This window comes from Rutilus rutilus (assembly GCF_951802725.1).
Source record: "Rutilus rutilus genome assembly, chromosome: 1".
In the NCBI taxonomy this organism is placed as follows: Eukaryota; Metazoa; Chordata; class Actinopteri; order Cypriniformes; family Leuciscidae; genus Rutilus; species Rutilus rutilus.
In genome coordinates, this window is record NC_140209.1 from 44,651,936 (window position 1) to 44,674,144 (window position 22,209).

At 38.4% G+C, this 22,209-nt stretch overlaps 2 protein-coding genes across 2 annotated transcripts; both read right to left on the minus strand.

The window, feature by feature from the left end:
• Positions 1–1,021: 1,021 nt before the first annotated feature.
• LOC311304708 (E3 SUMO-protein ligase KIAA1586-like) lies at positions 1,022–2,722 on the minus strand (the record flags this gene model as incomplete). Its single annotated transcript, XM_084431895.1, has 1 exon — positions 1,022–2,722. One exon carries the CDS (start codon positions 2,720–2,722, stop codon positions 1,022–1,024), a length of 1,701 nt encoding a protein of 566 aa, XP_084288021.1.
• Positions 2,723–16,593: 13,871 nt separating this feature from the next.
• Positions 16,594–20,605, minus strand: LOC311305344 (beta-galactoside-binding lectin-like). The gene is made up of 4 exons (XM_084432987.1): positions 20,307–20,605; positions 18,019–18,098; positions 17,767–17,938; positions 16,594–17,149 (listed from the first exon to the last, which is right to left on the minus strand). Exons 1-4 carry the CDS (start codon positions 20,310–20,312, stop codon positions 17,003–17,005), a joined length of 405 nt encoding a protein of 134 aa, XP_084289113.1. The 5' UTR covers positions 20,313–20,605; the 3' UTR covers positions 16,594–17,002.
• Positions 20,606–22,209: the final 1,604 nt, after the last annotated feature.

Consider the following 22,209-nt stretch of genomic DNA (forward strand, 5'->3'; position numbering starts at 1 on the left):
TAACAAGGAGAGGCAAAGTTGTGCATTACAGCCGAAATGACAATAATTGGCACCAATCTGGCGCACTTACAAGAGCAATCAACTGAATAAATGCCAGGTAGCCTATTGGAGACTGGCACGCAATCAGTGCACTTGCAAATGAGAGCCTGCATGAGCTCCACTATATGCTATTTGCTGTTTGACTAACTGAAAGATATCTTTTCACAAGGTTTTCCAGTTGGATTCATATCTAAATATTATGAAATCACTATTATAAGAATAAAAATGGCTTTTTGTCACTTTTTGGCTTTTTTTATGTTACATTATTATGATTAGAATCAAACCTGAAAAAAAGATGTTACAAAGAGAAAAGTTGAGTTTTTAGAGTTTATAATTTATTTCAATCTTCTCTTTTTTTCATATAATTGTACAAATGTAATCTACACTTCAGTTATTAACTAACAGAACAGATATGAACAGTTATATTACATATTGGTTACAAATACATGACATGAACATCAAATTGCAATGAACTGAACAGCAATAACAAATTAGCAAAAAATAAGGCAGTAACTTTTGTCTCTTTCTCTCTCCCTCCCTCTCTCTCTCTCTGTGTATGTGTGTGTGTGAGTGTTCACATGTTTTTTTTTTTTTTGGTGGTTCCGCATTTTGGACTATTTTATGTGACAAATTATAAGAGAGCAGTTTCTATAGTCTCACAAATGTATTCCTCTGTATGTGTGTGTGTGTGTGTGTGTGTGTGTGCACGCGTGAGCATGATAATTTTGCATTGTGAATGTTTTTACCATTGTTAGAAGTGTGCCACTTAATTTCTGTCTATGTGTGTTCTGCGCTGTTTCTGTTTTGGTTGTTAAATTTTGTCGCTAACATAAAAACAGATATCATTACAATTTAATGTGTTTTGTAGATCTAGAAAGGGATGAGAGACGTACAAAGTTTCATGCCATTTGGACAAAGTTTTTTTTTTTTTTTTAGCAAAAGTCATTTGAGGGTCAAAAAGACCCAGAAGAACCCTCAAGGTTTAAGTTAGAATAGACCAAAGATGTCTTAGCTTGACTTCTTGTGGTTGCCGTCCTGGTTTCCAGGAAGAAGAGAGGCGATGTCCTGCTTTAATCCAGCTTCTGACGAATGGAACTGGGTCGAATTTGTCCAGAGGAGGTCCGTTGAGGTCCACAAACAGGAGTGAAGACAGGCTGTCTTCACGCAACCTGTTGCGCGTCTGGTTGCCCGTGTTATTAACTGCGGAAAAGCCTCGTTCGCACTCAGCTGACGTGGGGAGATACGTGCGACTTGCTATGCAAAGTCTTTCCAATGTTTTCCCCGGTGCAGTACCCTGTAGTTTCCAGTCTCGAAACTGCTCCACGGCCTCCCTGGTTGGTTCTCCAAGCACTTTCGCAAGGCTGTGTACTTCTGGTTCACCATGCAAAATCAGGTCCTCCTGCTCTCCTGGCCAAAAACGCTTGTCAAGAGCTTTGAGCATCAGGACCAAATTTGACTCCGGTAATCGCTTAGTTAGAGACGCAATCACTGATTCATAAAACCGAGACCTGTTTATTTTCGCCCTGCCTTCACTCAGCTCTACACCCTTAAAAAGGCTGGATGAGACGGACTGTTCAGCCTTCTTGGTTGATTTCCCCCCACCAGTCGTCTTCATGGCCGTCAAAACATCGATAGTTTGTTGGATGGCGAGACTTGAATCCACAAGTGACATTTCTCTTTTCTGCAGCTTGAGAGACAGGCTCTGGAGTTCACGCAGAATGTCTTTCATGACTGCCAAATCTTCCAAAAATCCTGAGTTAACAAGGTGCTTCAGAAGTCCCTTGTATTTTTGCCTCTCAAGATCATTGCGTGATGTGTCCTCACTGGCTGTTTTGAAATGGAGTGCTAGTGCAGGGAAATCTTTCCATACTGCTTTTACTGTTTTAAAGCTGCTGGCAACCCATCTGATGGTGAAGATTTGACCTATTTTCAGTATTTCCACGTCGAGCTCGGCCGCTGCTTCTCTCAGCAATCTGGTGTTCCTGGTTGACTGATTGTAGAGTGAGTATAACTTTGAAATAAAGAACTCAAACTGATTAGTGCCAGCCACTTCTTTAAGAGCATCTTTGACAGCCAGTTCTAATCTATGTGCCAGGCAGTGAACAGACTGCATGTTCGGAAACTTTTCTTTGAGTCTAACGACAAGCCCACTGGCTTTTCCTGTAAGCACCGCAGCTCCATCGGTGGCAATGCTTATCAGATGCGTCTTCAAAAAGTCATCATCCATTCCAGCTTTATGTAGACTCGCCATCATTGAGTTATAAATAGATTCAGCATCGACCCCATCTGTAAGTTCCACTAGATCCAGGAAAACATTGTCTACATCCCCCTTACCGCTGACATCACATCTTACGTAGATTATTAGATAGGGACTGCCATGAATGTTGCTTTCATCAATTGTGATTGACACCCGTGAATCCATTTCTTTCACATTGCAGATGAATTTGCGGCGCATTTCCTTGGCAATGTGACTGATTATTTCTGCGCATGCATGGTCAGATTTGTGGATATTGCCAACTTCAGCTCCATTAAGCTCCTGCATTGTCATGAGTGGGTTGAGCTTTTTGTACGATAGCCTTTCCTTTGCCACGGTGTAAGCTGTTCTAAACGAGACTGTGGTTTTCTTGAGTAAATCTGACTGTATATCAATGAAAGTGTTCGGGAGGGTGTCTTTCTCTTTCATCTGGGCTATTTCCACTGACCTTGTGTGGGCCTGGCTGTCCCTGTGTTTGTATATTTTCTTTCGTAGCCTCTTTGCTTCAGAGCTAGTAACATCACCGTTGATCCATTCTTCTGCAAGGTGTAAACCCGGTCCCTTTTCTGAGAGTAGCAACGTTTTTGCTTTTCTACACACTAAACACCCCAATTTTCCTGACTTAATGTCAAGCCAAGGGTTGCGGTCTTTCCATTCGCCCACCTGCTTTGTTGTCCAACCAGTCGGCAAGTCACTTGTGCTTAGATTTGGCAACTTCAGAAAAGGAAAATGCAGGACAATTGTGGTTCTTTACAGGAAAATAAGGGACACTCAAAATATTTGGGTGTTCTCAGACATAAACACATTTGTTTTGCTTAAAGGCAGGGTCGGCAAATTTGTTTAAACTTTCTTTATATACCAATACATAATTAAAATGTAAGTACTCTGAAAAAGAGAGTATACAAATTGAGTGTCTGTAGTCCTCTCAGGGCGCAATAAACAGAGCTACTTATTTCCATTCGGAACGAATGGAATGATTGGCTGGGTGACTCTCACTCTCCCTCGCTACCATCTATCTATCTATCTATCTATCTATCTATCTATCTATCTATCTATCTATCTATCTATCTATCTTATATTTCTTTCTAACTCCAAACTAAATTCAAATTTTGACAGTTGGAGAGGCTCATTAGACAGAATAGCTGCCTTTCTATGTACTATTTCTAATCAACCCAGATTCATTTTCCATTCTATCTAATATTTCTAAACTGAAAACCTTCAAACTTCTAAAACTGCTAAACTAAAACTTAAACTAAACTGATTAAAACTAAAAACCTTCAAACTTTTCAAACCTTCAAACTTCAAGCTTTTAAAAATCTATCTATCTATCTATCTATCTATCTATCTATCTATCTATCTATCTATCTATCTATACACTACTTATACTTAAAACTTATTCAAACTTTGGTACAAACTATCTTTCTTTCTCTTTCTCTTTCTCTTTCTCTTTCTTTCTCTCTCTTTCTTTCTTTCTTTCTTTCTTTCTTTCTTTCTTTCTTTCTTTCTTTCTTTCTCTCTCTTTCTTTCTTTCTAACTCCAAACTAAATTCAAATTTTGACAGTTGGAGAGGCTCATTAGACTCCATTAGTTGCCGCTCTATGTACTATTTCTAATCAATCAAGACTTATTTAAGCTTTCTTTCTATCTATTTCTAAACTGAAAACCTTCAAACTTTTAAACTAAAACTTAAACTAATTAAAACTAAAAACCTTCAAACTTCAAGCTTTTAAAAATTCTTCAAACTTTCTGGCAAGGCTTTTTCATGCCAACTTAAAGTTTGTCTACAAACTTTTTCATCTAGTTATGTATTGGTATATAAATAAAGTTGTAAAAAAAAACTGACTTTTTTTTTTTGTTGTTGTTGAAAAAAACTGCCGACCCTGCCTTTAACCTATTTATGTACAATTTAATTCTAAAACGAATTTTAAGGTCATACAAAAAAAGTCATATTGCAAACCATAGTTCAAAATAATAGCATTTATCTGAAATAGAAAGCTTTTGTAACATTATACACTACATTTGAAAGAAATTAAAGAAAGTAATAGCCTTCTTTTATTCAGCAAGAATGCATTAAATTAATCAAAAGTGACAGTAAAGACATTTATAATGTTACAAAAGCTTTTTTATTTAAGATAAATCTCCTTTGAACTTTCTATTCATCAAAGAATCCTGACTTTTTTTTTTTTTTTTTTTTTTTTTTACATTAATAATAATCAGAAATGTTTCTTGAGCAGCAAATCACATCAGCATATTATTCCCTCAGGTAGATTTGATGTTTTCTTGCGTGGCTGGATGGATGCATGTTGGACTCATGAACAATAATCACGTTGTTTTAATTCGCCAAAACTGATTTGCTGACTAACGCAGAAAGTGAAAGGGATTTGCGTTAGCGCGAGTCCGGATCGAACCGGGAGCGACCAGACAGCAGAGGATTCTGTTCGCAAATCAAACAATGATTCGTCCCAAAATAATGATTAATTCTCAATTTAGAGTTTGTTATTCGGGTCTGATGCGCGCGAGTATGGCCTGTGATTGGATGATGACCGGTGTCGTGAATCTCGTGATCGTGTTGCTGTTATTTCAGTCAGTGGTTAGATCAGCGTTACAGTCAATAAACGGGACAAATAAATTAGGTCCAATTTACGGGACGTCCCGGCTAATACGGGACAGTTGGCAATCCTACTTGTGCTAGCAGCAGTCAGCTTAATTTACCTCAGCACCTGCTGCGTCTTTGGAGCACTCGGCCTCAACTAATCGTTGATTTTCTGGGTAGTCACTGGGCGGGAGAGGATCCTCTGTTCTGGTAGTGAGTGGTTCTTCATCTCTGAGTGCCACCTTTTTGGATGTGAACCCAAAGTGTGTGAGTAATACACTCTGGTTTAGCTTTCGCTTGCTAGCCATTTTTAGTATGACTTCTCAATGTTTCTTCTGTTTGGTGCACATGGCCAATTTGCATACGTGCACAGGACTGGCTGGCTCCGCTTGGCAAAAAATAGAACATTTGTGATTGTAAATAAATGTTTTGAATTCTGAATACTGGACATGGTGAGCTTAAAAACATTTTAGTGACCATTTGTGACAATAAAATATTACATTTAAAAAAAAAAATTGGCAAAATTTGAGACCCCCTTCAAATTTTGCTTTTGAGGTTTTCAGGGGGTCTCATGGGTTAATCGGGGGGGTCGAGCCCCCCCGGACCCCCCCGTATTTCGCACACTGGGTATAACCATATAAATTTTTTACAGGAATGAAATGAGGCAGTAAGGAGGGATAGAAGTGCAGTGTGCTCAATGGATTGTACTGTCAACATATCAATAATGAAACAGTTTTCTAAAATCTTTCAGTAGAAAAATTCCATAAAACAGTTATGAAAATTACAAGTAATCTAGGACCTTTAAAGTCTCATCCCTCACAGCCTCATTTTCAGCTGAGTAAAATTCAATATGACATCTACCCCAACTAAGGCCTATGATACTGCACAAAAGGTACAGCCTGAGAAATAGGAATGAAAAAAATTCAATAAATGTCACAGCATATACAAATGGCCAAAAGGAAAAGAACTATGCAAAGACCATTGATGCAAATATTGTAACTTGTTCTTGGTTTCCTAGTGGCATCTAGTGGTTTTTCGAAACTGTATTTTGTGTCAAGAGGTAGAATTTTTTTATTTTCACAATTAACATCAACAGCATAGGCAATGGACATAAAAGGAACTGGTGAGGAAAGAAAGTTCCTCTTTTTATGGGATGTGAGAGAAATTTGTATCACTTCAGCAATAAATAAACTAAAATAAATTCTAAGTACTAAGGCCAGCCCATTCCTCAAGCTGGCTGCAATCTGATTCATCATAGTAGTTAAGAGAGCGTAAAATGAAGAAATCATCGCAATGATTGCCCCATTAACTTGATTTTCTGCTCCTTAATTATAATAATTAGTATAATCTTACAGTATATACAGTATCTCGCAAAAGTGAGTACACCCCTCACATTTCAGCAAACATTTTAGTATATCTTCTCAAGGGAAAATACTATAGAAATTAAACTAGGATATATTTTAGAGTAGTCAATGTGCTGCTTGTATAGCAGTATATATTTACTGTCCTCTGAAAATAACTCAACATACAGCCATTATTGTCAAAATAGCTGGCAACCAAAGTGAGTACAAGTGAACAAGTCAAAACTGTGTCCAAAGTGTCAATATTTTGTGCAAGCACCATTGTTATCTATAGCACTGCCTTAATCCTCCTCGGCATGGAGTTCACCAGAGCTGCACAGGTTGTTGCTGGGATCCTCTTCCACTCCTCCATAATGACATCACGGAGCTGATGGATGTTAGACACATGGTGCTTTTCCACATTCCGCTTGAGGACGCCCCACAGGTGCTCAATAGGGTTCAGGTCTGGAGACATACTTGGCCACTCCATCACCTTCAGCTTCCTCAGCAAGGCAGTTGTCATCTTGGTGGTGTGTTTGGGGTCGTTATCATGTCGTTCAGCCCAGTTTCTGAAGGGAGGGCATCATGTTCTGCTTCAGAATGTTGCAATACATGTTGGAATCCATGTTTCCCTCAGTGAAGCGCAGCTCCCCAGTACCAGCAGCACTCATGCACCCCAGACCATGATGCTACCACCATCATACTTGACTGTAGGAAAGGCACAATTCTCTTGGTTCTCCAAACCAGGGCATCGCCACACATGCTGGACACCATCTGAGCCAAACAAGTTTTAGTCTCATCAGACCACAAGACATGGTTCCAGTAATTCATGCTTCAGAAGAGGCTTCCTTCTGGGACAACGGCCATGCAAACCGACTTGTTGCAGTGTGTGGCGTTGGCGTATGGTCTGAGCACTGACAAGCTGACCTTCCGCTTCTGCAACCTCTAAAGCAATGCTGGCAGCACTCATGCGTCTGTTTTTTTAAGCCAGCTTCTGAACCTGACGCACAGCACAAGGACTCAACTTCTTTGAATGACCCTTGCAAAGCCTGTTCCGAGTGGAACCCATCTTGGAAAACCTCTGTATGACCCTGGCCTGCACTGTAACTCAGTTTCAGGGTGTTACCAATCTTCTTATAGCCTAGGTCAACTTTGTGGAGAGCAACAATTCTAATTCTCAAATTCTTAGAAAGTTCTTTGCCATGAGGTGCCATGTTGAACATCCAGTGGTCAGTATGAGAGAATTGTACTCAAAGCACAAATTTTAAATGCTCTTAAAGATACACACATTTGTATGGTCCTGTCAAGCAGACAAAAACAGGAACACGATGAATAGGACATGTGGCTTTACATGTTTAAATGACGTACAGCTATTATCACTTCGGGTGTACTCACTTTTGTTGCCAGCTATTTTGACAATAATGGCTGTATGTTGAGTTATTTTCAGAGGACAGTAAATATATACTGCTATACAAGCAGCACATTGACTACTCTAAAATGAGAAGATATACTAAAATGTTTGCTGAAATGTGAGGGGTGTACTCACTTTCGTGAGATACTGTATGCTTTGATCAACTGGTCAAAATGATTTAGTTCATTTTAGAATGACATACACTCCATTGCTTAGACTTAAGAAATAACTATATAAAAAATTATTTAGTTCCACAACAAAGACTTTCTTCAAGCGTCACACATCACAGTATCTCTTTCACAAGAGTGAGTATTATTTCATTTATGTGATAACACATTCAGACAGCTAATCTCTTGTCTTGCCCCTTGCCTGTACTGTTGTGGCTGGCATTGCAGACGATGATTTAGGGTAAATGCCACCGTCTGACCTCAGTGAATGTTAAAACATGCTAATAACCACTGCACATCTCTGTGCACATGCCCAGGACAGACCGTCCTTCCCGATTATGCATGTCCACTTTCAACACTCAGAATGTCAGCTCTCCATGGAAACCAGACCCCTGAATTGCATCCAGTCAATGACAGAAGACATTCCATGGCAATGAATTAACATCCAGTAGAACAAAGTGATCAAAGGAAACACAAAAACAGAGACAGGGGAGTCCCGAATGAATACTTTTCTGAAGCAGAAATGTTAGCTATTCTTTTTGGAGAGAAATGCACATTCCTGAATTAATCCTTAAAAAAACTTTGTCTGACATTATTATAAACATAGGGTCAGATATTCAAATAAAATGACTCTTTCTTCTGCTTTACATGGACAGTTTGCAAATTAAAAATGTTCTAAGTTTCCTATGGTGCAAAAATCCAGAGAGGCAAAGAAAGTGAGTGAAATCACTAAAATAATTATAATAATTAATAATTCGTTACATTTATATAGCGCTTTTCTTGGCACTCAAAGTGCTCTACATAGAAGGGGGGGAATCTCCTCAACCACCACCAATGTGCAGCATCCACCTGGATGATGGACGGCAGTGCACCAGAACGCCCAGAACACACCAGCTTATTGGCGGAGAGGAGACAGAGTGATGAAGCCAATCAGTATGGAGATGATTAGGAGGCACTTCACTATACTGTTAAAAAGACAAGATATCGCAGTGGACATTCAGTATAGTGTCCCTGTCACTATACTGGGGCGTTAGGACCCACACAGACCACAGGTTGAGCACCCCTGCTGGTCTCACTAACACCTCTTCCAGCAGCAACCTAGTTTTCCCAGAAGGTCTCCCATCCAGGTACTAACCAGGCTCAACCCTGCTTAGCTTCAGTGAGTAACCAGTCTTGGGCTACAGGGTGATATGGCTGCTGGCATATAGTACAAGTATAGTATATAACATATAATGTAGTATGAAAAAGTATGAGTATGACAAAGTACGAGTATGAATATGTGACACTGTCAAGTCAAGTCAAGTCAAGTCAAGTATATTTGTATAGCGCTTTTCACAATACAGATTGTATCAAAGCAGCTTCACAGTATTAAATTAAAATAATACAACAAGGTTTGTTTCTAGTGGAATTTATTGATAAAATCAAATTAGATATCCCCAGAATATCCCCAACTGAGCAAGCCAAAGGCAACAGTGGCAAGGAACCGAAAAACTCCATCAAGTGACCTAATGGTGTCCTAAAACTCCATCAGGTGACCCAATGGAGAAAAAAAACCTTGGGAGAACCCAGGCTCAGTCGGGGGCCAGTTCTCCTCTGGCGTTTATTAACTAGAGGCCGGATTGTAATTTGAACTGTAAGATTAAAAATATTATATGAATGCCTGGCTGAAGAGATGCGACTTTAATCTAGTTTTAAACTGGGAGAGCGAGTCTGAGCAACGAACACTATCAGGAAGACTATTCCAGAGTTTTGGAGCTAAATGTGAAAATGCTCTCCCTCCTTTGGTGGTTCTGGATATCCTAGGTATGACCAAAAGCCTTGAATTTAGTGATCTTAAAGAGCGCGATGGATTATAGGGCGATAGAAGATCCGTTAAATAGACTGGAGCTAAGCCGTTTAGGGCTTTATAAGTCAGTAGCAATACCTTGTAATTAATACGGAACTTTATAGGTAACCAATGCAGTGATGATAAAATCGGTGTTATATGATCATATTTTCTTGATCTAGTAAGCACTCTAGCGGCGGCATTCTGGACTAACTGTAGCTTGTTTGTGACACTGTGACAGGCACAAGTTAATCATAGCATTTCCATTCAACATGATCATGTTATTCCAGCAAGAACATAAATCACTTACCAGCCAGGGTTATATCGTAGCTTATTGTTGCTCAATACCTGTCAGGTAGCTGATGATGCTAAAGCTGTGCACTTAGCTCTGTTGATGAATAAGTAAAACAGCAGAGAAATCTTCTGTCATGGTTCATCAGTACTAAAAACAAAAACAATGTATAGTGATACAGACTGTAATGATTTGTAGTGAAAGCTGCAATTGAACAAAAAGCACAAGAACATACCATAATATCTGGATATTATGCAGTCTGAATATTTGCAGATCATATACATGAAACTAAAATAACCCAAAACATCATCTCACTACTTAACGTACTACGTAACGTACTATATTAACATTAACAGCCAGAATTAGTCATAATTAACCCATTTTATAAAACGGTTAACAGTTCCAGTTCTTAATTCTGATTGGTCAATAGCTGTGTTTATTCACGATAAAAACAGCTACGACAGCTTCACCCAACGGTTCTGTGCATACCGTTGGGTGAAGCAACGTAAACATTTGTTCTCATTGATATTGGTCATTGAGGCTTAGGCCCAATCCCAATTCTATTTTATACCCCTTCGCCTACCCCTAACCCTTCGCCTACCCCTAACCCTTGCCCCTTGAAACAGAGTGTCAAGGCGTAGGGGTGAAAATATTCCCCTAAGAAATGGGACACCACTACTACACCGTTACATGTTATTATACATCGTCGCTAGCGCCTACGTCACAGGAGATGCGCCAATGTTTATCACAAACTTCCAAGATGCCGTCGTCAGCTGTAGTCTTGCGTGAGTTACAGCTATTTTTTGCATTTTTCTTCTGAAGTTGGCAGAAAACAACGGAGATGACGATATCTTCGACGCCTAATGCTGCCGCGTTCACACCAAACGTGAATAGAGCGTCTGGCACGAGTGATTTCAATGTTAAGACGCGTTTAAGCGCGTCTGGAGGTCTTGCGGCGCGAATGAGACGTTTAGCGCGGCGGACACGAATTCGCCTCATTCGCTCGTCCACTTCGCTTCAAACTGCTTTTTACACGCGTCATATTGTTAACGAACTTTTGTGTTTTTTTGCAACCGTTTCTTTGAAGAACATGACCGTAAATATGAACACAAGATTGAATGTGACAAAGAAAATGATTATTGGCAGTCATGTTGCCTCTGTAGCCGGTGTATGCAGGTACATTTTTCATACCCCTTCGTTTGAAGTGTGGTCCCGAAAAATCTTCATTTCAAGGGCTATCTGGCCCTTCCCCTTACCCCTACCCCTCCAACCAAAAGAGAATTGAGACAACCCTACCCCTTCACGGGAACGCGCAAAACAGAGGGGTAGGGCCAAGGGGTAGGGGCAAGGGGTGAATTGGGATTGAGCCTAACTGTATTATGTAGAGTAGTAGAGTATTGTGTGTGAGAGAGCGAGTGTATTACCTGCATTTAGAGATAGCATTTTCTTTCAGGTCAGTCCTATGTTCATAATAAAAAAATCCGTTTGAATGTCCACTGCGATATCTTGTCATTTTAACAGGTAAGTTAAAGTTAAGTTAACGTTAATGTGGTTTCCCGTGCCCTGACACAGCGCTAGGTTTTTTTGTTGTTTTTTTTTGACACAACGTTAGTCAAAGCGTCTTTCTCCGTCTTCTAACTTTACTGACTGACTCGCTCATAAAGACAGTCTTTGCTGCCATCTAACGTTAATGGCGTAATAATGTAACTTGTGTTGCTGTTCAGGGTCAGGGACTATTTTTTCCAGCGGAAGGAAGACTTTTAGTGATTTTACATCATGAAAGTTGCATTGATACAAATTTGTTGGCTTTAATATTTGTATTTTGTGGTAACCGTTTTATAAAAGCACTTTGGTACTCGAAGTGCTGTATCGTGAATAAGTCACGGCTGAAGGGGTTGCACGATACACGATCATCTCGTACCTTATTGCTTACATATATCTGTTTTCCAGTGTCAAAATAGTTTAATGTCTTTCATATGAAAACAACTAGACTAAGCTAACGTTAATATGAATTAGAACAATTCTTACCACTGAAACACCACTGCTTCTCTCCATTTTTTTAGCTGCCAATGAACATCCATCGTATTCATATTTCCTTTCATTAACATCCTCTTTAGTAAGATAGCCGTTACTGTTTATATTTGAATAGTACTAACGTGCGCGTGTTTCTATAAAGGGTCAAGGTTCGTGTCATGTTCGCGCGCAAAATTATGGGACAAATAGCAGATCAAGCGGGGGAAACAGCTTTTTTTACAAGTTGAGGTCACAGTCGTTATCTTGCAGCGATTGGCAGTCGCCCAGTGGTTTTTCGCCTCTCATTTGCCCACCTTAGTTGATTAGTTTATTATTACTATGCTTTTTTAATTAGGCCTATATATAATTTATTTTATTTTCATTTATTTAAATTGAAAGGCTATGTATGTTTTTTCCCTCATATTTGTTACATGTGAACGTTTTTGTTGCTGCTCTTTAATGTTGTCCTGCATTGTAAAATAAAAAGAAAAAATTCCAACTTGCAAAATGTTCTTCTAACAAATGTGAAAAAAAGAAGCAGCTGATGATCGAGAGAGTTCATCAGAGTGAACCAAACAAGAATAGGCCTACTTTAATAACAAAAGTTGTTTTGTTGACCTTATTCTCGAATATTTGTCCAAAACTTGTCCAAACTTTCAAAATGAAAGTATGAGCAAAAAATGTACGTTCAACAATGTTGTGTCAGTACCCAGCATGCATTTCAGCTTGAAAAAAAATTATGTGGTAACCATTATTTTAAAATAATCATTGCTTTGCATTTACTGGCTACACTATGCTGCTGCTGTTGTCGCTTTTAGTCCAGTCATTTTATGAAAAAAGGTTGAACAAATTGCAACAGAAGCAAACTCAACTGATTTTGTATCCTCATTATGTCCTGAGTAAGGGGAAAAAAAGCGCAGAAGAATCCCATTAGGGGAAAGTTTAGAAAAAGACCCAAATATAGCCTATTCATACGCCATTCTTTTTCTCACGTGAATAGGGTAAAAAATGTAACCTTTAGATATCACCATGAAAATTACTGAGTTGATTACTTACATCAAGACAAACAAAAAATGTATTACAAGTTTTCTGAAATTGTTTGTTAACATGGACAAACGGTGCATAATCTAATTACGTATTTGCTAATTTGCATAAATAGAAGCCATGCTAATGCTTTAGAAACCAGCCTTTATTAATTTTTAAGAGATGGGGTTTGGGGATGGGACCCATCCCCAAACCCCATCTCTTAAAAATTAATAAAGGCTGGTTTCTAAAGCATTAGCATGGTTTCTATTTATGCAAAATAGTGGGACTGTTTCTGGGGGACGAGTTTGAGGGAAGAACAGGAGACAATGGTAAGGAGAATGCAGAAGACAAAAGGTCAAATAAAAAGTGAACCCCCAGAAAAAGTCCCACAGACCCAGCCCCAAACCCCATCTCTGCAATAATAATTAATAAAGGCTGGTTTCTAAAGTACTTCTTCCTGCCTCTATGTATTAATGTTCATGGGTAGCCGAAATGGGTTCCATTCAGACCTTAAAATTAAGTATTTTACTGTTATATGTCAACAAGATTCAACAAGACATTTTCACCTGGTTAGACCCAATGTTTAGATCTGTTGTGGTATTTATGCAAAATAGCACATACGTAATTAGATTATGCACCGTTTGTCCATGTTAACAAACAATAAAAAAAAAACTTGTAATACATTTTTTGTTTGTCTTGATGTAAGTAATCAACGCAGTAATTTTCATGGTGATGTCTAAAGGTTAAATCTTTTACCCTATTCACGTGAGAAAAAGAATGAATAGGCATGTGAATAGGCTATATTTGGGTCTTTTTCGAAGCTTTCCCCGAATGGGATTCTTCTGGGCTTTTTTTTTTTTTCTTACTCAGGACATAATGAGGATACAAAATCAGTTGAGTTTGCTTCTGTTGCAATTTGTTCAAGGTTGACCCCCATTTTGGCTTAAAATGACTGGACTATTTCATATGGTTCAGAGTTTATATTTTTACTGAATTAACATGTTGATCATCACCATGTTTATATCACTGCAACTTTTGTATTCAATATACACTCACCTAAAGGATTATTAGGAACACCATACTAATACTGTGTTTGACCCCCTTTCACCTTCAGAACTGCCTTAATTCTACGTGGCATTGATTCAACAAGGTGCTGAAAGCATTCTTTAGAAATGTTGGCCCATATTGATAGGATAGCATCTTGCAGTTGATGGAGATTTGTGGGATGCACATCCAGGGCACAAAGCTCCCGTTCCACCACATCCCAAAGATGCTCTATTAGGTTGAGATCTGGTGACTGTGGGGGCCATTTTAGTACAGTGAACTCATTGTCATGTTCAAGAAACCAATTTGAAATGATTTGAGCTTTGTGACATGGTGCATTATCCTGCTGGAAGTAGCCATCAGAGGATGGGTACATGGTGGTCATAAAGGGATGGACATGGTCAGAAACAATGCTCAGGTAGGCTGTGGCATTTAAACGATGCCCAATTGGCACTAAGGGACCTAAAGTGTGCCAAGAAAACATCCCCCACACCATTACACCACCACCACCAGCCTGCACAGTGGTAACAAGGCATGATGGATCCATATTCTCATTCTGTTTACGCCAAATTCTGACTCTACCATCTGAATGTCTCAACAGAAATCGAGACTCATCAGACCAGGCAACATTTTTCCAGTCTTCAACTGTCCAATTTTGGTGAGCTCGTGCAAATTGTAGCCTCTTTTTCCTATTTGTAGTGGAGATGAGTGGTACCCGGTGGGGTCTTCTGCTGTTGTAGCCCATCCGCCTCAAGGTTGTGCGTGTTGTGGCTTCACAAATGCTTTGCTGCATACCTCGGTTGTAACGAGTGGTTATTTCAGTCAAAGTTGCTCTTCTATCAGCTTGAATCAGTCGGCCCATTCTCCTCTGACCTTTAGCATCAACAAGGCATTTTCGCCCACAGGACTGCCGCATACTGGATGTTTTTCCCTTTTCACACCATTCTTTGTAAACCCTAGAAATGGTTGTGCGTGAAAATCCCAGTAATTGAGCAGATTGTGAAATACTCAGACCGGCCCGTCTGGCACCAACAACCATGCCACGCTCAAAATTGCTTAAATCACCTTTCTTTCCCATTCTGACATTCAGTTTGGAGGTCAGGAGATTGACCAGGACCACACCCCTAAATGCATTGAAGCAACTGCCATGTGATTGGTTGATTAGATAATTGCATTAATGAGAAATTGAACAGGTGTTCCTAATAATCCTTTAGGTGAGTGTATTTATCAGAGTTAAATGTTGTCCCCTAGTTTTAAGAGGCAAATAATGTTCATATCATGTAGTTAGTTTTAAAGATGAAAGACCAATGATTGTAGCCCCTTTTGTTACTAAATGCAAAACAATGACAAGAATTGTTAACTGGAGTGAATTAGTTAAATTAACATAAGTTGAATGTGATGGGTAGATAATTTTTTGTAGTTAGGTCAACTTTTAGTTTTTTACAATGGGTGCATTATAATTTCTGTTTCTTTAAAAAAAGACACAAGTTGTATAATTGGGGCACTGAATACATAATGTACATTCTTGTAATAGTAGTACATGTGTTTATTTTATTGACTATAACTACACTTTTAACTGTGATATACTTTAGCTTTCCTACAGTGTGTTTCATGCAGTCTAAAATGCAAGTGGGAAAAAATACCAGTTGACACTTCAAAGGTTAAAATCAAGGCACTGAACAGTTTACCCTTGGCCAAGACTGAATTTGAGGCATACAATATGTCCGATTTACATAAGAGATTCTGTGAAGGCTATTCATCTCCCAAAGCCAAGAGGTGTTGCGATCTGAAGTGTGTATATTTTAAAAGATTTCTTTAGCAGTACAGGAAATATGCAGGTCATTGGCTTGTTCTTTTTGAAGAGATAGTAAGTATATACAAAGTCATTGCCATTGAATGGATCGATTGATAGATTTCTCTCCTTTGCAGTAGTTCAGGTTTTCTTTACTTTCACAAGCCAGGACAAAGCCAAAGTTAATTTCTTGGCATATGATTAAAACAAAAACAATTGAATCTTATGGAAATCATTGATATACAGGTGGAAAAAACATTTGAACTTCTATGAAAAACATATTGGAAGTTATAATGATACTCATTTACCATATATTGCACTCACTAACTTCACTAACTGTTAGTAATGGTACATTTTCAACCAATACTTAATCTCTACCATTGAAATATATATTTATAAACACTTCACATAAGCAACAGTTTATGTCTTTTTTACTATTCCCCATAAATAGTTTGATGTATCCAAGTATGACTAAACAGAAGACTTTTTAAGATAATCATTTATGCCATGATTCTGTTGTTTCTAACCACAGAAAAAAAATAGCCAACTTCACAAAACCCTTGAATTGTGCTGTTTAGTTTCTCATGCACTGAATATTTAATTCATGTCATGAATGACCTATTTTAAACTGGCAGTGGGACTTCCTATTTCTGTTTCTATGATAAGCACCTGATGGAATTAAAGCTTTTGATTCATTCTCAATCTTCTCCATCTGTTTGTTTAGCAGAACTAAACTTAAACACAACAACATGAAGAAAATTCATTTCTGCTTGAACACATTAAACAGACAAAAAGGCTAAGAGGCGTATAGTTTATTGGTGAAAACAGGATATTATTTTTTATTTATATCTGCCAACAGCTATAGATTGTGAATTTGTTTTAGTTACAAACCAGATTTAAGAACATGATACTGTATCAAATAAAAGCAGTTGATAATCTCTAATAATGGTTTACAAGTAGGCCTACCTCTAAAGCTCATGGCAATTTATTGTAGTTGCGCTCCCTCTAGTGGTTAAGATAGACAGTGCCACAGCAAAATTAGAATGCTGATTTGGCATGGAAATAATAAGATTGTGATTGAGAGACTCCATATTGAGCAAGTAAAAACTGTGGAATAACAGAGCTGGATAAGTGACAAAATAAGGCAAAGAATCATTTAGCATTCAGGATACAACAGTGAGCCGCCTTCTTTTTATTTTGATTAATCTACTTGATCTCAACCCCATGGATCCTGGCTTCACCTTCAAAGTGCATGTAATTGTACTTCTCAGCACCCTGACGGTTAGGGAAGTGCATTTGAGAACCATCAGGAAAAGACACCAGGAAATCCTCATTGGTGAATGTGATTTTTATCTAAAGGAAGAAAAGAAACAAGAGAGTATGCTTGTTAAAGAGGACCTACATTATGCCCTTTTACAAATGCCCTTGTTCATGTTTTTTGAACATTTAAGTATGAAAACCTATTCTAGTAGAGCCCAAAAACAAAATCATGTTGACATTGTTGCAGCATCTCTCTTCCCAGTCTGTCAGTAATGTTCTGTTTAGTTCCTGTCTCTATGAAGCGCCCTTTCTCTGAAAGCACAATGTGCTCTGATTGGTCAACCGCTTCAAGTGTGTTATGGAAATGTCATGGTGAGTTTGAACACACTACTAACGCAATTCAACCAGGCCACCCTTCAATCGGGAATTATTTAAATGAGGAATATTGTGACGTGTTTGTTCCCAGAAGAAAGCTCAAGACTACAATTGAGCCGTTTCAGGGAGTCAATTTGAGCTTTGTAACTTTGCAGACCTTTTCCATGCTCAAACAGAAACAGTACTAAAGAAAGTTGAACATTTTTCAACAAAGCATAGGTCACACAATATAAGGGGCCATTACATTTCATCCACAGCCCATTTTATTATCATTATCTTTATGTTTATACTCAAACAGCAGTTTCATTAAGATATATGAAAGTCTTGTGTCTTGCCTGGAAATCCTCATTCTGATTAAATGGAAAGTTGCCCTCCCTTAGCTCCTCGCACCAGCTGCCGCCCTGGAATGAATTGCACACTATAGTGCGCTGGTCACCATGGGCATCAAACCGAGGGTTTAAGTGTAGAGCGATGTCCTCGGCACTGTGACCAATGTTAATGGCAAAACTGCAATAGAGCAAATGAGAGACATAACTCCTGTTGCTGTTAACATCCTAAATTCGAAAAGTTACTTTGCGGTGGCTTACTTTGTAGAATCGGCCTTGGGGACTCCTGTAATGGTCAAAGTCTGTCCCACCTTGAAGGACATATTCTGCACAAGCACACCCTGTTAGACAGAGTGAGAGCTCATGTTACTCTTTATTCTAAGAGTAATTAGATTTTTGTATATCTCACCGACTGTTCTATTTGGGATATTAGTATGAATAGCAGAACATGTGTATCCACTTAAATTTGAGTTGTACAGCTGGGCACTGTGCCTGGTTTTCCCTAGAGACCAAAGAGAGACTGCAGCTGTAATGATGGAGTGCACAGAATCAGCCTCACAAAAGCAATGCTGTCAAATTTTCCAATGCGTTGAAAGGAAAATCCTGGTCCAATGGTAAATGGCAAAGAGCCAGACTTGAACTTTCAAAAAACTGCAGATGTGGCATGGTTGCTCTATCGGAAAACCTCTGTTCTACAAGATGGATATAAGAAGAGCTGTATCTTAAAGTCACCCTGAAATTAAAATGGTCAATTCTTACTTCTTTTATGGAATATTGCAGTATTCATTATGAATGATTTATCTGTGCACAACATTATTTCTATAAAATTCATGTGTGCCTTCGTAATCTTTAATCAAAATAACTTCCCCTCCCTCTTGCAGTGACATCTCTTCTCTGAAGACGTGTTTACTGGCGGGATCAACATGACATCACAGCAATAGCAAACCACAAAGATCCAACTTTCCAATCAATTTCCGATGGACAAAATCAAGCCCCTACATTTGTTCTTGAAGCCGTTTCACTTGGATATGCGTCACAATAGGGAATTGCAACTTCCGTTTCATGACGACTTTAATCTTTTAATCTTTGAAAACTAGTGGCAATGCCATCTCTGTGCAGATCTGGTGTAAGTTGAGAAGCCATGTTGGGTCAGCAGCTGCAAAATCACAAGCTGAATTATACAAGGGCTCTATTGTGATTAACAGCTGCCAAGGAAAGTTGATTTTTATAGCGGTTGCTGGCTGAATAGTGGAGAGGAAAGATGGTCAAAAGAGAGATAGGAGGAGGAAAAGAAGGGAAAAGGGTACTTAGACTGAGAATGTGAAAAGATAGATGTGTAACAGAGGTGAATTCCTTCCACATTAGTAACTGTAAACCAGCTCTCAGACAGAAGCTGTACTGCAGAACGACACTCTCAGAGCAGTGCGATATGCCTCACTCTTTCTTTCTTCAACTTTCTAAACTGCTTACTTTAACTGCAAAAGGGAAGTTGGCTGGTGAAGTTCAGTCTTATCATTGCATGGCTGAGTCACACTAATTTCTCTGAGCTAAGAGTGAGAGTGAGTTAAAGGGTCTCCTTTTCAACATCCCTGGGTCTGTATATGGTTTCAGACCATAGTTGGACTTGAATTGGCCAGTCTTGCTTAATCTGTAGAAATGCCAAAGGATTGAACATGTTAATGTATGATGTATTACCCTAAAATGCAGAAGGGTTACAGACTACATTGCAAACCCAATAGCCTAAGGCTATGAAGCTAACCTCTGTCCTAAACTTAGCATAATTATATTTATATTATTTGATTATGGCTGCATTGCTCAATGAAAAGGCTCACATATAAAGCTAAATTCAATTACACTAAATCAACAACAACAACAACAAAAAAATCTGTATGAATTTCTTTCCTCTGCTGAACACAAAGGAAGATATTTTGAAGAATGTGAGTAACCAGATAGTTGATGTACCCCATTGACTTCCATGGTATTTTTTTCCCTACTATGGAAGTCAAGGTGGTACATCAACTGTCTGGTTACCCACATTCTTCAAAATATCTTCCTTTGAGTTCAGCAGAAGAAAAGAAACTCATACAGGTTTGAAAAAACTTGAGGGTGAGTAAATGATGACAGAATTTCTATTCATTCAACTGAGGTAAGTCGGCTTTTATGAATTGCATTTCCTATTATTTATGAAATAAACGTAATGTCACTGACCAGTAGGCTACAACATTATGATAGAAATGGATCTGATGATGGAACTATCAATACATATGAGCATTTGAGATGTGAGTAGTTCACACCCATTAACAATGCACGTGAGGGCGCTTCACACACTATGCACCATACAGACAACAAACACCAATATAGGCTACATATCAGCTGCTACAAGTGGGCTACATACGTTCATAAGTACTGTATAATTTGATGTAACTTATAATATGGAGCATGCATTCTGACATTCTCTCTTGCCTACAAACAAATACAGACAATTTGACAAAATACAGGCCAATATAAATAGGAATAATGAAGCGACGATGCGTTCTAAGATTACTCACGTCCATTTTGACTTCCTTTGAGACCCACAATGAAGTGAAATGAAGTGTCTTGGAGAAAGTTTCGCTGTGTGGAGGGCTTCTTATGATCACTGCGAACTAGGAGTGTTCAAATCTTAAGATGACCGATCTTTATTCTGCCCAATTGCAATTCTTTGTCTGCTCTACCTCGACCAATCGCAAAAGAGGCATGTGGAGTTACTTTATGCAGTCTATTTCTAGGCATACCCTGGTAATACGCTATAAATACATGTAACTAATTAAAACAAGCGACTTTAACCACAATGAATGCTGGTGTACGTTGCGAGCAGATCATAATTAATGTAATTATACGCTTGTAGCCCATAACTAATCTACTTATTAAAGCTTTATTAAAATAATTGGCTTCAGTTTCCAAGGCGATTAAACACGTAATAGGCTACAATTGACAGGCATATGAAGAGATTGAAAAATGTCACACGTTGTAAAATATATTGATCATATAAGACAATTAGTAATGATGAGCTGGTATCATAGGTGATGTATTTGTGGTGTGAGTGCTGGAATACCCAGTATTTTGGAGCTGATGACATAAGGGTGTGGCACTGACCATTTGCGCTGCTTTGCGAAACTGACTAGCATTTTAACATGACTGTGTCATTTGCTTATTAATCTAAACTGTAGGCCTACAACCAAGAATTTCAGCATATTAGCAGCAGGTTTGTTTTGAAAGTAAGCCTAACAGCAAAAACAAAACAAAAACAAAGATTAAGGCTCCAGGATGTGACTAAGTGTCACAAGATAGACTGACCGCAAAATGAGGAAATACTTTGGAGAAGTGATCGAGACCCCCCAATAGTCCGTGAGGCGGGCAGAAAATTGGTATCAAAAAGGGCACCAATTCTAATGTTTATTTTTCAAAACAGGCATGCCCCCTGACCACAAAAATGCATGATAGCAGTGCCATGTAGGTAGCTTAAGGTATGAAATTTACAAATTTTACATTTAAACGTGCTGAAAAAATATAATTATGCAAAATAAATCTCAACATTGATAAACTGTATTATATTGACATATCTATTGCTTTAGATCTCTTTTATGATATATATATATATGTATATATATATATATATATATATATATATATATATATATATATATATATATAAAATAAAATAAAATAAAATAAAATAAAATCATAATATAGGCTCTTTAGGACAGAAAATATACAAAAAACTAAGGAAAATATAACACAATTTTGAAATTTTATTAACACAAAATAATATTTTGTGCAAATATGGTTCAATATACCAACATTTTTAGGAAAATATTTTCATGAACATCCACCTAGTTGGATATTAGCCTTATTAGAAGAACTTTTAAAGAAAACTAAACCACAAGTCAAGTGTATCAAATCCTAGAGTGTACAAATGAGCAGCTTTAAGAACCCCTTAGTCACATACAGGTAACAAAGTTATTCAGTGTCTGTCCCAGATAGCAACATTGTTTCGGCCCAGATCCGGCCCACATCTGGAACTTGTGGAATGCGGATCTGGCCCACATGCAGCGTGGAATGATGGCACTTGGGCGCATCACTCCTGTTTGCCAGATCTGGGCCACAAGCAGGCCATAGCAATGCCACAAATCAGCCAAGAGCACAGCCAACCTTATCTGAGCCACAAAACCTGTGTATATTAAATATGGAGTCATTTCAGCCTTAATAAGCCTGTTAACAAGCAGAATCACTGAAGGAAAGAAGGGAACAGAAAAAGAGATGAGCAGAAACACAAGAACTACAACTGACTTCAGTCACAGCCTCAGATGAAATCAACTGAAGAGAAAAGAAGACATTAAATCTGTGAAGATCTCAGCAGAGGAGGATTAAACAACTCCACAAACAGCATTACCAGCTTCACTTATTACTAAC